We start from the raw sequence: 15,057 nt of genomic DNA on the forward strand, positions 1-15,057 counted from the left end.
GCGCGAGAGTCGAAGAATAAGCGCTTCACGCGTATCGATCGTTGTGTGAGGTAGTGGCTTAAACAGAAGACCAGGTGCGCTGGCAACTGAATGGCTGAACTATCCACGGGGAAAGTCGAAACCGGCTTGGTGAGCCCAACGATGGGCGTTCGAACCGCCTCGCTGGCGTCGCGAAAGCATCAAGCGCTGGCGCTTTTCATCTTGACGATCCAAAACACCGCCTTGGTGCTCGTGACGAAGTTTTCGTATAGAAAATCTGCGACGCCTTACGTCGTGTCCACAGTCATCGCGAGCGCCGAGCTCGTCAAACTCGCTTTGAGCTATATTTTGTTGGTCGCGTCCGACGGACAAAGCGCCGCCCGGGACGCGCTCCGCGAGGTGCCGTCCAACGCGACGCGGCTCGCGGTCCCATCCGTGCTGTACGTAATACAAAACAACCTCCTTTTCGAGGGCGTGCGGTTGCTGAGCCCGACCGCATACATGGTGTGTTCGCAGAGCAAAATTCTCACGAGCACGATTTGTAGCGTCTTGCTCCTAGGAACGCGAATCACGCGTAAACAATATGTAGCGTTGTTGGTCCTCGCGTGTGGGATGATCATGGTACAGAACGAAGAAGGACGTGGACGCGATTTGCCGTCGGATAGAGCGCAGGTGAGACAAACTGTGCGAGGTATGGTCGTCGTGCTCACCGCCGCGTTTACGTCTGGCTTCGCGGGGGCGTATTTAGAGAAAATGTACAAAGAAGTGGGCGCTCAAAAGCGATCGGTATGGTTCCGCAACGCACAACTGGCGTGCTTTTCACTTCCAGTGGCGTTGATCGGATCAGTGTGGCGCGATGGAGAGCGCTTGCGCGCGAACGAAAGCGTGTTTCAAGGATACGACGGCGTCGTGTTGCTCGTCATCGCGCTACAAGCCGCCGGTGGTTTAGTCGTCGCGGCGGTGTTGCGATACGCGGGAAACGTGCTCAAGTGCTTCGCCGTGTCTATTTCTATATGTAATTGCGCCCTCGCGACGACGGTGTTTGCCAACGACGGACACAACCTGAGCGTTACGGCATCTCTCGGCATAGCGCTCGTCATCGGGTCGACGTTTCTTTATTCAAACGTAGTGTAGTGATTATATCATTCTGTGCGTTTAAACAAGAAAGATCAGGTATTTTCAAACGAGTGTAGCGGCGCGTTTTTATGCCTTCTATCTTCAAACGCGGAGCTAGAAATACCAAATCTCATCGACGCTACTAGAGTTCCTCATCAGACTGATCGATATTCATCCGTAAATTCGATTTGACTACCGACTAAACTCGATGCTAGAGACCGCCGTGCTACATCGCACGGTTCCGTTTGGCAGTAATCGCGTCGAATTGACAAACACGCCGAGTCTTCACATCGAAATATGGTACCTCGATAAACTTCGCCCGCTGCAGTGCTCAGTTTACCGACTTGGTAACTCGCAGACGCCATCTGTATTCTACACTCCGACCACGACCAACGATCGCCGCATGTATTCTCGCTCGGTGGGTGGGTACTGATACAATTTTCGTATGCATTTGCCATCGTAGCGAAACTATCCAAGGCTTCTCTCGGTATGATGGTGAACGTGTCCGTCATAAAAGAAACTTCTCGACCTGATCCAACACTATTCCCGTCCACTTCGTCGCGATAGATCACCATTCCATTGAGAACAAGATTTCTTTTAAGCCCATACCACGTCTCTCCAGGCGGCAGTCTAGCGTAATATTCTATGTCTGTCCTCGTCAGGATGAAGTGATCGAACTCAACGTCACTTCGATTTCCGTACGCTTGTACGTCTCGCAAACACTCGCGCTGTCGATAAACTTGGGGATACCCTGCAGAAACGCACCCTACCTCGCCTACGCGCCCGTGTGGTTCCACGTCGTAGACGCGCAGAGATTCTAGCGAGAACCAAGAACGTAGCTCGGTTTCGACGTCGACGTTCACGCCCTTCTTATCAAGATGTAGAAATACGTGGACTTTTCCGCCGATCAAAAGTGGAGCAAGTACGGCGTCGTATATATGATCTTGGATATCCTTGCGCACGAGAGTGCGCACCTGACCAACGATGCACACCGCGAAAGTCGGCGCGTGTGCTTTCGGCGCGTCGTCTGCTGTTCGATCGCCCGGTTGGTCAACGCGCAGGTGTGAAGAACCGCGACGTCCATGGTTTTTTCACCCGAGCGGCGAGCGTTAACGCTCAGCTTCCGATCATGAGCATTAATCCGTCGTGCGCATGCGAATGCCGTCTCAAAGTGGAGGCGTGGTATCTACATTCCGACTGGTTAAACGTGCCGCCGACTCGTAATTCGAGTCACGTATCATCGGCCTTTTTTTCTTCTCTCAGCAAGGGCGTGCAAGGCACGTCAGTCGACGACGATCGTTTTAAAAAACCGCACACTGCGCACGCGTGCATGCCACTAAATCTCTATCTTCGAAGCCGCGCGCGCGCATGGGATCGCGTAAGCAACGCGTCGCCGTTGTCCTGGCGCTCGTTGCCCTCGTCGCTGGAGGTGGACTAGTGAAACAGCTGGACACGCGCGGGTGTTCGAAAGATACTTCAGCCGCGACGGTAAGTGGCGCTTCGTCATCAGCTCAACCACGCTCGACGGGAGCTGAATCGCGAGACAATAAACGCGAGACGCCACCTATCGATGCTGTCTCCGCGACGAAGATTGATGATCGAGCTGAAAAGTACGCTATAATCGTCCCTATGCACGCCGTCACGCAGCTCGAAGTCATGAAAACCACGTGGAAAATATTTCCACCTTGCGCTGCCGATGCGCGAGCCGCACAAATAATTGATTTGATTTTCTTATCCGACGTAGACCTCTCGTCGCTCGACGTCACAGGGGGTCACTGCTTTCAGCGAGTGTATCGCCTGCGACCGTTCATCCCGAGCTGCTACAACGTATACGCACAAGCACCACCGTATTGCTTCTTCACGATGATACTTCATCTCGACTTAGACCGTACGTACGACGCCATACTTCAAGTAGAAGCTGATTCCGTGCCCGTGAAATCCAATTGGTTGGACGCCGCCGTGGAAAACATATTAAAGCCGACATCGGGCGAAGTGTGGATACACGCAGCGAAAAATGAACGCGGTGGAAACAATTTCAACGGTAATGGCGCGTACAACTTGCAAAATGACGAATTTCGTCAATTCATAATAGGTTACAGGGAATGGTTTTACACAAAGGCGGTCAACTCTGGCGACACGGCGTTCGATACAAACATGATTACGTTTGCAAAAGAAGTGGGGTCTTTCGGAAATTTCTCCAACACGCATCTGCGTGCGTCGAAAAGTCTTCGGAACTGCGATCTCATGTCCCTGACAGCGTGTCGGTCGGCGGTGGATGCGTCCACGTGGGGCGGCGCGACGCCTGAAGCTCTTTTCGTTCACAGTCACGATCTGAAAGATCCTTCGCGAGTGAGGAGTCAAATCTTGGTGGAAATGCTTGGTAGAGACGATGGTATACGGCAATTCAAATGAGTATGCTTGCGACTATTGAGTTTTCGACATGCTGATGATTTCTTCGTACAGGGCGTCCCACGCCGCCGGAAGCGCTCGCCCGCACTTATCGAGAAGAGTGTACGGACAGCGGACACCCATGGCAACATTATTCACGCGTATCGGACGCAGATCTGCATCAAACAAATCTTTATTCAACGCATAACGATTTACTTGCCGCTGCTGCATGGTCACTTCTAATTGACCGATGCGTAGGACCTCCTTGAAGTTTGGAGTCTCTGTATGCAAGAACATCGTGTCGCCGCAGTCGCCCAAAACGCCAACTTCCACATAACTCTGCGCTCTCAAAATCGAGCGGACGTCCTCCTTCGGTCGCGCGATGGTGAAAATGTGAACCTATAAAACCGCGCGTGTGCGTCGTACGACGCCGAAGTGCTAGTAAATGTTGCCCACTCCGACTGCACCGGTCGTTCTCACGCGTCCATCGACGCCGATACGCGCCGCGTCGCGGTATGCGTTTATCGAAAAAGTCTGAATGACCCCCTGAAATTTCAGGGGGTCTATGAGTCACTAGACCCCCTGAAATGTCAGATACTTTCTAGACCGTCTAGAAAGTGTCTGCGAGCTATACCTTATAAATTGTGATCAATCGGGCCTAGTGCGTCGATAAGTGATGATGATTACAAGGAGCTATCATTGATTAGTTCATTAATGAGTGTTAACTCGTCAATTAGTCATCCTAGGTTAACTAGGGGAAGCTATACTTCATATTTTACTCTTCAGATTTCTAACAGTGTCTGACATTTCCAGGGGGTCGAATCAGTAAGATCCGTGTTCATGCCTAGAGATTTGAGCGCTCGGTGACAGCGGCAGCTTCCTGAAACGCTCCTCCAGACCCGGACGAGAGCGAGCCGTGAAGCCGTGCGCAAAAGTTCGGCGGTCGTCGATAGGTCTGGCAACGTCGGTCATGCGTTGGTTGAGGGGACGTGGTGTCAAGGCGATAATGTGCGTCGCCCTTGTCGCAGGTTTCGCCAAGGTACCAGATCTGCACGTCAATAAGTATACTATGACACAGACACTGCAAGGCGACGGCTTTGGTTCACAGTTTCAAAATATCACATCTACCGCGGCTGCTCTGCACGTCAATAAGTGTACTATGACACAGACACTGCAAGGCGACGGCTTTGGTTCACAGTTTCAAAATATCATATCTACCGCGGTTTTCGCTCAAACCTTGAACAAACACTTTTGCGTGACCCCTATCGAAAGCATGGAGCACAACTACGACAATCGCTCAACGTTCCTTCGAGAAGTCAGCGAACTGATTAATTTACCAGTACTTTCAAGTCAAGAGGACATGGACATTGAAAAGTGCGAGGTTAAAAAAGGCTGGCTGGATAGCTACATAGTTCAGGAAGCAAATCAGTTGGACGTTCGTACAAAATTGGGTAACATTCGAAAGCAGTTCTTGGGTAACAAGCGCTCGTTGTCGGAACTTCGTAAACACGCTGCCGTGCACATCAGGAGGCAGAATTCTTTTGATAATCGAAACACTGTTTCTCATGATGAAGTCGTGTGCTTTGTGATGAGGGAAATTCTCACTCAAAACAGCAATATTCAGTTTCATGTATTTAGCCAGGGCGATATTTCGGAGTTTTGGCGCTACCAGAACGATTCAAGAATCGTCCTACGTCTCGACGAACCCATCAACGTGACGTTCACTGAAATGGTTGTCGCCAAAATTTTGGTCACAGCCACGTCGTCATTTAGCTATGCAGCAGCACTTCTCTCAGAGGGTGAGATATGGGCCCCAAGACCGTTCTGGCACAACTACCCTTCCTTCTGGAAGACATATCAGCTTTCTCGTACATTGTCTAACTTTGAGACATGCCTACCATGATACCAGTTTTAATTGTGGGGTGTTAATGCTATCGTTTGTGAGACACACTCGAGCGCCCTGTAGACTACTCGACTCTATCGCAGTACAAGTTCAGACAACACCAGGCAGAGGGCGTAGGCTAAGCCCCTTTTGCCCGTTCCCTCTGCCGCACTCTAAGAGCCTACTGCTGTCACAATGGTGCACGCGCTAGTAAGTATATTTTTCCTTCGGGGGTAACCTAGGCGAGTTTTTCTTATTCTAAAGCTAGTTAGTCAGAGTACTTTTTTATTTTGTGATGGTGACCGAATACAGCGAACACGGTGAAGTCGTCACGTGTGCAAGTCAGTGGCAGTGGCGGGTTAATGACTTTTCTAGATGAATTCTTTAGTTTGTACAATTCATTGGACATCGATGACCATGTTGATTGGCAGATGTTTAGCACTGCATTACACGAGTACGTGTTGCTGCTTTGAAAACAATCGGTGGTGACGATTTGTGAGACGAAACAAGGAGCGTATATCTGTGACGTCAGAATACGACGATGCACGGCATAACATCTTGGAAATTGAGCGCACGTGAACTCTCTGACATAGCACTGCATCGCAAGAATCTCTTAGTCGTCGTTGAGCGTTGTAAAACACCACACGCGCGTCAGCGTACATTGTCTGTACAAACTGTCAAATTGTGATTGCGTGAGTACTTTGACGCTCAAGTGAAATCGAAGAAAAAATCCAGGTCCAACATGTTATTCAAAACAACTTATTCATGCGTGTAAGTGCATGCAATGGCCGAAAGAGTCAGCGTTGCGGAATCCAGTCAAAGCAAGTTCAGGCTTCCTCAAAACGTTTAACATAATTTTTTGAATTCTATTCCCGGGTCCATTGGGCGTGAGGGTCGGCGCCACGTTTGCGAAACAGTCAAAATCACGCATGTCGACGAATCATGACTCATCACGCAGTCCCTCCGCCCCAGCATGATGTTCTGAAATCTGTGACGATCTTTGACGACCGAGTGCGCCGTCGACACGTGCTGCACACCGCTGGAAATCGGTGAACGATGTTAAAACGAGTGTTGAACGCGTGATCGTCGTTTCACAAGCGCGTGCACGGGTCGTGTGCGATCGCTCGCTCATCAGATGACGCATTTCTGAAAATGGGCGAAATAATGTGCGTGTATGTAACCAGTCACTAAAGTGCCTACCTAGGTTACGATTTTGTCAGTTTCGGATCAAAACCGATTGCTGATGGTGATCTTGATTATGAGCGCGCACAGAGCTGATTCTACCATCATAACGAATCATCCTGACACTTTCTTCACCACGAACTGTCTGTCTCTACAACCCCTGGCAGAGCACTTGAGCAACATGCCGCATGTGGCGAAATCGCATGTTCAAGAATAAATCGTCGGCGCAATCATGATTCAAACCTCTTGGGAGGTATTCAAAGCCCAACGAGGTGATAAAGTCGCGAAGTTCATGCTCGCCATGCTGATCAGCGTAGCCGGTAACCACTAGCTCCGGTTGAATCCAGACAACTCGTTTCGATAGCCAATGCCGAGCCCCTTTGATAATCTCTAAGTCATGGCCCTGTGCGTCAATCTTCAACATGTCGATATATTGGACGCGGCCACCTTGAACACCTAGAGACTCTGACTTTGGAACTGACACGGACCAAGGCAGAAGGGTAAAGAAATCATGAAGATTCCAAACAGGGACCTGAATTTCATTCTGCACGTCAAACTTGACCGGTTTGTGTAAGCTTGATGTCCCTGGATCACCAGCGGTCGCGTAAAATGTCTGCAAGTGTAGAGGAGAAGAGCCCATCGCCACACAAGATAAAAAGTAGCGTTTGCCAACTAAGTCCAACGGCACACAGAGGTCTCCTGTGGAGCAAGCACAACCCTTCAGTATGTTCTTGCAACTTGTCGGATTAGGCTCAAACGCAAAAACTGTCAGCTGATCCGGATCGGAAGTGCTGCTGAACCATAAGGCGGAGTTTGGAGCGTTGTAAGACTCACCAATAGATATTTTCACACGCCGCGTATGCCTCGGCAGTGCAATTTTTCCACGCCGCAGGTGCACTGGAAGTAAGGCACGCGTGGCGTGACGAGTGCGCGAGATATCTTTGATACGTTCGGCCCCTACGAGTGGATCACTTTTTGGTTCTTCACAGCTACTCCCAAGTGAGTCGCTGTACGATTCAGTCACAGGAAGTCCGCGTGCTGACGCAAACGCAAGGAGTACGAGCGAACCCAGCGAACCGAGCAAACAGCCCGCAACCAACCTAAATTTCATACTGAATTTCATTCTGACAGGGACTCGCACGTTCTCGTGTCGCTTAAAGCCCGTATTTTGCTCCATCTCTTCGCGGTCTAAATACTGTATAAAGTGGGTGTGTAGTACGCTCTTTTCCGTTCTTCGGCCTGGGTGTTCAGTATGCTGTTTCCGGTCTTCAGTTTCTTCATCTCGACGGCTTCGGGGCGACCACTTTGGCCGGCGACGAGTTTGCCCTGTACCATAGGACATCGTGGCCGCACACAGCATTTCGAGGCCTATATATTATAATATCTCTTGTTTTTGTCAGAGGCCTATTTCTCAGAAACATCGTGTCCTTATGCGAAAATGAGGTGGATTAAGAGATGCGAAATTCGAAAATAGAATCGGCGATTTATTCCGATAAGGGCCGTTTTTTCCCACATCGGAATGAATCGGGCCTTTGTATTCCGAAAAGATACTTGTCAAAATAGCGCGACTCGTCACGTGACGAGTTAATTTTAGGGGGTCCTATTCCGACAACGCTATTCCGGCTATCTCTTTTGAAAAACTAGCGACGCGAAATGAAGACGCGCAGTCGCCCCACTAGTGCGCGTCACTTGTTGAACTCGTTCTTCACCGAACGGGGTTTTAAAGACGTACATGTGTCCTCAGGGAACCGCATGCGGATTGTCGTCGATCTCCTTTGACCTCGGACGCTGAGGCCTCGGACCTTAAAGTCCCCGCTTCCGACGTAAAAAGTTCTGTCAGTGCGAGTTTTAGCCACGCTATGAACTGGAGACTGAGTATGTCGGAGTCGAAGTCGTTGTTGATTCTTCTCGTTGCATATGCATTTTGCAGCTCGACTCTCTTGATTCTCAATAAAGTTGCGTTGCAGACCATAAACTCGGGTACATTTTTGCTCCTACTACAGTGCGTGTTCACTTGTATGGCTCTTGGGACTCTCGACCATTTTGGATTTACTTCGGCTATTTCGCCTCTGGAGGCAGCCGAGCGCGAGCGATTTACTGTGGTGGTTGCCCTGTTCGTGACAACTCTATTTGCCAACATGAAATGTCTACAACTCGCAAACGTCGATACCGTTATCTGTATCCGCATGACGTGTCCTTTGTTAGTGAGTTTGCTCGATTATCTCTTTCTTGGAAGGGAGCTGCCCACTCGCACTTCAACCCTAGCATTGGTTGCAACTTGTGTGAGCTTTGCCTCATTTTTACTCGTTGAACAGAACTCTTCATGGATCACAATATTTTGGCTATCATTTTGGTACTGTGCTATGGTATTTGAGACCGTATTCGTCAAGTTTGTTGTCAGTGACTCGTCGCTTTCAACAGCGGCACAGTCCTTCTATCAAAATTTACTTGCGATCCCGGTGTTGACAGTGATATGGTTTTCCACAGAGATCCCAACTAGTGTTTTTGAACAAATTTCTTTGTCTACTTCGGAATTCTCCTTGGTTCTGTCCACTTGTATTCTCGGGTTAGGGATGAGCTACTTGTCGTTTGCTGTGCGTGAACGGGTATCGGCGACGAGCTTTTCAATGCTTGGTAATACGTGCAAGTTGATAACAATTCTAACGAATTATTTACTATGGGAAAAACATGCTACAGGTGTTGGAACTTTTGCAGTCCTTTTCTGTCTTGCATCCAGTACCTTTTATCGCCAGGCGCCGTTGCGACATCCTATTAATCATAAGGCGCAGTCATGGTTTCCCGCCCCTTGTACCATCAAGGCTACTGAAGAAGTCAATATGAGGATCATTGCAGCTGGGTTACTCGGTATCCTGGCGCTTGGCTTGCACTTTACTTCATATTTTCGTAGTTCTGTGAACTGGAACCTTGAAGAACAAACAGGTGTTTCTGGCGTTTCAGGAAAATTATTTACTGGTGCACAAGTGCGGCAGTATTTTCCTTCGCATGACGATCGTCCTTCCAAGAAAAATCGTTCGACCTCTTCTCCCTTCTTTTCTGATCATATGTCTTGCGAAAATTGGGCCGTTTGTACCACCATCTTCGTCGAGTCAGACGCAGTGCGTGACGTTTGTAAAATACTACCGTCGTACTGCCTACTTGTCGTCGCAGATAAGAAAGGTCCACTAGAATACTTCATCGACGGGAACTGCACGTTCGCATACTTATCTGTAGAGCAACAAGAAGACATGTTAACAGACTCAGACTTCATCACAGAAACGCCGTGGAATCACTTTGGGCGGAAAAATCTAGGGTACTTGTTTGCAATAGCGAATGGTGCGAAGATGATATGGGATTTTGATGATGACAATCAAATAATCAGTTCAAAATTTTTTCTCGATCAGGCAGGAGAGCACCAACTAGTTACAGTCGAACCAATTACTTCGATGCTGAATCCTTACCCCTTACTTGGTGCCGAAAAGTTTTCCTGGCCTCGTGGTTTTCCACTCGACGGTATAAAAAACGAGGCATCACAACCAAGCGTTGACGATCTACGAGTTTCTGTCGTCGACTTCGAACGTGTCGGAGTACTGCAATCACTGGCGAATAATGATCCAGATGTTGATGCTATTTACAGGCTTCAGAGAGACCTGCCTTTCAGCTTCAAAGGCTGGTCGAGTCCTGCAAGTGTTTTCGTTTTGCCAGGCGCTTCTTTTGCTCCCTGGAATGCTCAAGCCACCCTTTTCAGGATGCGGGATGCACTCTGGGTTTCGTATTTACCTATCTCTATTCATGGTAGGGTATCTGATATATGGAGATCATACATAGCGCAGCGACTTTTGCGGAACGTGTGTATTCACATCGCCTTCGCTGTGGAGCCACTTGTTGTGCAACATCGAAATCAGCATTCCTACCTTGCCGATTTCGATGCGGAGCAAGATTTGTATTACAAATCAGGTAAACTGATCGAGCTTCTTGGAGAGTGGACCGCAAAATCTTCCTTTCCTCAAGAGCAGATTGTGGAGCTCTTCAGGATTCTGTATGAACATGATTATGTTGGAATCAAAGATGTTCGAATGATCGAACTCTGGATTTCAGAGCTCAACCGAGCGGGATACATCTTTCCAAAGAGCTGCAGTGTCCGCTAGCAAGGTTTAGGATCGGTAAAAATAAAATTACACGCGTGTCGGTATTCGTTTCGTCGCTTCCGTCGGTTGCGCGCCACCGCTGGGCATTTGAAGTTAGCACTTCTCGATCGCCACGCGCGCGTTGTGGCGTCGTCGCGACTTATTAGCACTTCCGACGGCGCGCACGTATTAGGGACGTGGAGTGGAATACATACGTAGTTTTCTAATAACGAAAGAAGGAATTCGACTCACAAATAAAACAAGTCATGAACACAAACACTTGGACGCGATGCGATGAACCGCAACGACCGTGGACGCCGTGTGGCTCACGCGTCGTATATAGCACTTCGCTTCTCTCAACGACGACAATGAGAACCGCGGGAGCATCTACTTGTTTTTCACTCTGGAAACAAGGTACGCGTTTTTCTTCTCCAGTGCTTCAAGATATCGGCAATTGTGTTTGTGATGTTTGGGTCAGGAATCCACCCCGTCAGCTCTCGTATTTTCCTATTATCTGACAAAAGTATCTTCTCATCGTAAAGCCGCTCACGTGCACCATCAAACAGCGTCGTGATGTCTGGTCTTGTTGACAGTGAAATCGCTGTGTCTAGGATGTCCTTCATTGAAAGTGCGATGCCACTACCGATGTTGTACGACTCTCCAGGCTCTCCAAGGTCTACAAGTTTCGTTACCACTCGTGCAGAATCGCGGAGGTCAGTTATGTCCCTTTTTGTGGTAATGCGCCCATGTCTCACCACTGGGCTTTGCAATCCGAGCTCGATCATTGCTATCTGCCGACAAAACTCTTGAGGTGCGAGACTCTCAGTCCCACCCGCTGAAACTTGGATAAAAAATCGAGCGGTGACGACGTGCATGCCGTGGCTGTGCACATATTGCTGAGCAAGTAGGTCTGCTGCAACCTTGCTTACTCCATAAGGAGACACGGGCGCCAATGGTGCTTCTTCAGGTATGGCCCCTTCCCACGTATCAGCAGTTTTTCCATATTCTGTGCTTGAACCAGCCAGCAGAAAGCGCGTTTTGTTGGAGAGTCCTGCAAATCGCACTGCTTCTAGCATGTTGAAGGTGCCTTTGATGTTGGTATCTAAAGTCAGCTCAGCGGAGTCATATGAAACCCCGTTGATTGCTTGTGCAGCAAAATGGAAAATAACTGTTGGGCAGATTTCTGCGACCACCTGTTTGACACGAGTTCCGTCCAGAATGTCTCCACGAACGAGCTGTATGTTGTTCAATTCGCCTGCCAAATTTGACAGGTCAGATCGGTATCGCACAAGACCGTGAACCTCATACTTTCCTTCCTGTATCAACTGTTTCACAACGTAGCTGCCTATCATTCCAGACACACCTGTCACGAGAGCTCTTGGTCTTGCAGATAGAGCACTCAAGCAAGGCGTGTAATCTTTACTCTTTGCATTAAGATTTGTAGCAAAAGAGGATTCCTCACGGTACATATGAGTTTTTGAAGGTTGAACATTGTATCGTGAAGTAACCGGGCTTGAAAGTCCTGATTTGAATTGCACAGCCTGATATGACGGATGTAACACAACAGCTGCTAAAACAAACGATGAAACAGCCAATATTCGTGCAGTCTTTCCCAGCGTGTGCTTGAAGCGACTGTCGCGCATAGATAGCTGTCCTTAGCAAGTGATGACTATGTTATACTTCGAAGGTGTGCGGGACAAAATTCGCGACTGCCCTTGAGCGGCACGGAATGAGTTCAACAAGTGAGGCGCGCTGGCAGGGCGACGGCGCGCGTATACGTGTCGCGTCTCTTCATTTGCCATCATTTTTTATGTACAGTACAAGGGGGCTAGTAGTACTTTAGTAAAGTAATTGTACTAATTGTAGTCATGATTGGTCGTTGTGCAGCATTGAGTCATGATTCGTCGTTTTACCCCTCCCAAACGTTGGCGGTATTTAGCCAGATCCGAATGTACACAGTCAGACGGTCGCTCTTGGGTCATGACTTGTCAAATGGGCTCAAAAACTCGCCCCGGCCGTGATCACCACAATGCCCTGACGCTCACTTTTTCGCTCAAAACGCTATCCTATGCCAAACGATGCCCGCACAACGGAGGACGCAGTCAAACGACTACAAACACTAGCATGGCGTCCGTAGCGTCCGTTATCGCCGCCAAGCGCGCTGGCTTCATCGGTATGGGTCGTCTGGGATTGTGTACCGCCCTCAAGTTTGAGCAAGCGGGTTGGGATGTCTGTGGGTCTGACGTCTTTCCGTCGTACGTTGAAAGTATCAACGACAAGAGTCTTCGAAGCAAAGAGCCCGGAGTCGAAGAGGCTTTGCGAAAGAGCACGCGTTTGCGAGCGACTCTGAATCTCCTTGATGTCCTAGAGCATGCCGATATCGTTTTCATTCTCGTCGCGACTCCAACCAGCGCGGGCGAAGAGGCCTACGACACGACAACTCTGAGCAGGGTCTTGAGTGATATCGCTAAATTAAGGCCGACAAACAAACACATCGTGATTTGCTGCACAGTGTTGCCTGGTTACATCTCGAACATCGGTAGTTACCTTATCGAAAGTTGCACTGGATGTAGTTTGAGTTACAATCCAGAGTTCATCGCCCAGGGTGAGATCATGAAGGGCCTCAGTGAACCCGACGTGGTGCTCATAGGGGAAGGAAGCGAAGAAGCCGGTGATATTCTACAGTTTTTATACGAGACCGCGACGTCCAATGAGCCTCGGATCTGTCGCATGTCTCCGCAAAGCGCTGAGATAATGAAACTAAGCGTAAACTGCTTTGTTACCACGAAGATCAGCTTCGCCAATATGATTGGTGACATTGCTGACGCGACGCCTGGTGCAGACAAATTCGACATCCTTAGAGCCGTTGGTCAGGATACACGTGTCGGCCACCGGTGCATCCTTCCAGGTTACGGCTTCGGAGGTCCTTGCTTTCCACGTGATAATAGAGCACTCGGAATGTACGCACGCAAGGTTGGAATCACTCCTTCAATTTGCGACGCGACGGATGAATACAACCGACTTCACGCGGACGCCATGGTAAAGGCTCTTTTGGAACAAAAACTAGAGCATTATACCATCAGTGATGTTGCTTACAAGCCACAGTGTCCGGTGGATATTATTGAAGAGTCGCAACCACTCGAAGTGGCCAAGAGACTTGTTCAAGCAGGCAAGCGAGTCGTTATACGCGATCGACCCGCCATCATCGAGCTCGTACGCCGCGCTTACGGGCGTATGTTTACCTACGGAGCATACAAAGTACCTAACGAAGAACCAAATACTTCTGCTGGCAACCCGTTATCAAGCTACGCGAGGTAAGCTCAACCATGTTCACGTTTCAACGCTGTCACCAACTCACCGCGTGTCTGATGCGCTGGTGGCCAGATCTTTTGATTTAATATCTATCCATGATATAATCACAGATCTTTCACATCTTAGCCACCGTGCTCGTCGTTTCCTCGGATCTCGCACGAAGTTGAGATAAATTTCATGTATAAATTACTCACCCTAATATCATACTGCATACACTTTAAGTGCGTCGATAAAGAGCTTTGAGGTCGTGACAACGGCTGGAATCTACGAACCTGTTTCACGCATCAAAGTCCACCATGCTTTGAACCCTGCGGTTTGTGGCGCGTGATGAGCAAGTAGCAAGTGCCACCCAAACCTGCGTTCTATGGTGCGCACGAGAGCATCCGGCATAGCCGCGAACCACGGCTCTTTTTTGTATGTGTACGATGTATATGATTTGTATGTGTATGATTTGTTCGGGCGTTTTTTCCTTCGACTAATTTTGTCATCATCATCGAAACGGAACGTTTAATTCGAGCTCTCCACATTTTAGGGCTAATTTTGGGAAAAGTGTGACTGTCCATGTATAGACACAACACCAAACTCGATTAAAAAGCTCCTCAAAAAATGTGCGGGAATTGTCTCGAGTGTGTGGCGCTTGCGATTGTGGCACGCGTTGAAGCGACTCGCGGTACGGCACGTACGTAGTCTTGAACACGAATATATGTGAATACGATTCACGTTCGAACGCTCTTGGAGTTGCGCTTCGACATGCTACTGAAAGTAGCTTGCGATTCCGGTACTATGGCTCGCCGAACGGTCATTCTGTTTGCGGTTGTGGCCGTGTTGCTTTGGAGACTGTTCTTGTTCGATATTGGTGACAGCAGATTTAAAAGTATCACACCACATCCATCACCGGAGCAAAGACGACAACAAAATCACCGAGCAAGATTTTTAGAGCTCACACATAACGAAACCTACAAAACCGCAAATGTCGAAGAGAGGAACGATGAACATTTCAAGATGGAACGATATGAAGAATCACCTGCAAGATTACAAGCGTCAGCTAATTTGGATACACAGAGCACCCGCGTC

The 15,057-nt window shown here is 48.9% G+C and overlaps 8 protein-coding genes across 8 annotated transcripts; 5 read left to right on the forward strand and 3 right to left on the reverse strand.

The window, feature by feature from the left end:
• Positions 1-141: 141 nt before the first annotated feature.
• OSTLU_33748 (DMT family transporter: UDP-N-acetylglucosamine) lies at positions 142-1,113 on the forward strand (the record flags this gene model as incomplete). The annotated part of the gene is made up of 1 exon (XM_001422264.1): positions 142-1,113. One exon carries the CDS (start codon positions 142-144, stop codon positions 1,111-1,113), a length of 972 nt encoding a protein of 323 aa, XP_001422301.1.
• A 137-nt stretch (positions 1,114-1,250) lies between these two features.
• OSTLU_93996 (predicted protein) lies at positions 1,251-2,087 on the reverse strand (the record flags this gene model as incomplete). The annotated part of the gene is made up of 1 exon (XM_001422308.1): positions 1,251-2,087. A coding segment is annotated over one exon (837 nt), but the record flags the coding sequence as incomplete, so codon positions are not given.
• Positions 2,088-2,390: 303 nt separating this feature from the next.
• OSTLU_25788 (predicted protein) lies at positions 2,391-3,756 on the forward strand. The gene has a single exon (XM_001422265.1). It carries the CDS (start codon positions 2,464-2,466, stop codon positions 3,505-3,507), a length of 1,044 nt encoding a protein of 347 aa, XP_001422302.1. The 5' UTR covers positions 2,391-2,463; the 3' UTR covers positions 3,508-3,756.
• A 697-nt stretch (positions 3,757-4,453) lies between these two features.
• On the forward strand, positions 4,454-5,386 carry OSTLU_18825 (predicted protein; the record flags this gene model as incomplete). The annotated part of the gene is made up of 1 exon (XM_001422266.1): positions 4,454-5,386. The coding sequence occupies one exon, from the start codon at positions 4,454-4,456 to the stop codon at positions 5,384-5,386; it is 933 nt and encodes a 310-aa protein (XP_001422303.1).
• A 1,312-nt stretch (positions 5,387-6,698) lies between these two features.
• Positions 6,699-7,187, reverse strand: OSTLU_28486 (predicted protein; the record flags this gene model as incomplete). The annotated part of the gene is made up of 1 exon (XM_001422309.1): positions 6,699-7,187. The coding sequence occupies one exon, from the start codon at positions 7,185-7,187 to the stop codon at positions 6,699-6,701; it is 489 nt and encodes a 162-aa protein (XP_001422346.1).
• A 1,237-nt stretch (positions 7,188-8,424) lies between these two features.
• On the forward strand, positions 8,425-9,303 carry OSTLU_33750 (DMT family transporter: GDP-mannose; the record flags this gene model as incomplete). The annotated part of the gene is made up of 1 exon (XM_001422267.1): positions 8,425-9,303. A coding segment is annotated over one exon (879 nt), but the record flags the coding sequence as incomplete, so codon positions are not given.
• Positions 9,304-11,069: 1,766 nt separating this feature from the next.
• OSTLU_13420 (predicted protein) lies at positions 11,070-12,023 on the reverse strand (the record flags this gene model as incomplete). The annotated part of the gene is made up of 1 exon (XM_001422310.1): positions 11,070-12,023. The coding sequence occupies one exon, from the start codon at positions 12,021-12,023 to the stop codon at positions 11,070-11,072; it is 954 nt and encodes a 317-aa protein (XP_001422347.1).
• Positions 12,024-12,828: 805 nt separating this feature from the next.
• Positions 12,829-13,887, forward strand: OSTLU_3884 (predicted protein; the record flags this gene model as incomplete). The annotated part of the gene is made up of 1 exon (XM_001422268.1): positions 12,829-13,887. A coding segment is annotated over one exon (1,059 nt), but the record flags the coding sequence as incomplete, so codon positions are not given.
• Between the last annotated feature and the right edge of the window lie 1,170 nt (positions 13,888-15,057).

Source organism: Ostreococcus lucimarinus, chromosome 18 (assembly GCF_000092065.1).
Source record: "Ostreococcus lucimarinus CCE9901 chromosome 18, complete sequence".
In the NCBI taxonomy this organism is placed as follows: domain Eukaryota; kingdom Viridiplantae; phylum Chlorophyta; class Mamiellophyceae; order Mamiellales; family Bathycoccaceae; genus Ostreococcus; species Ostreococcus sp. 'lucimarinus'.

Coding starts and splice junctions, on each gene's coding strand:
- OSTLU_25788 (XM_001422265.1), top strand. CDS start 2,464: ATGGGATCGCGTAAGCAACGCGTCGCCGTTGTCCTGGCGCTCGTTGCC.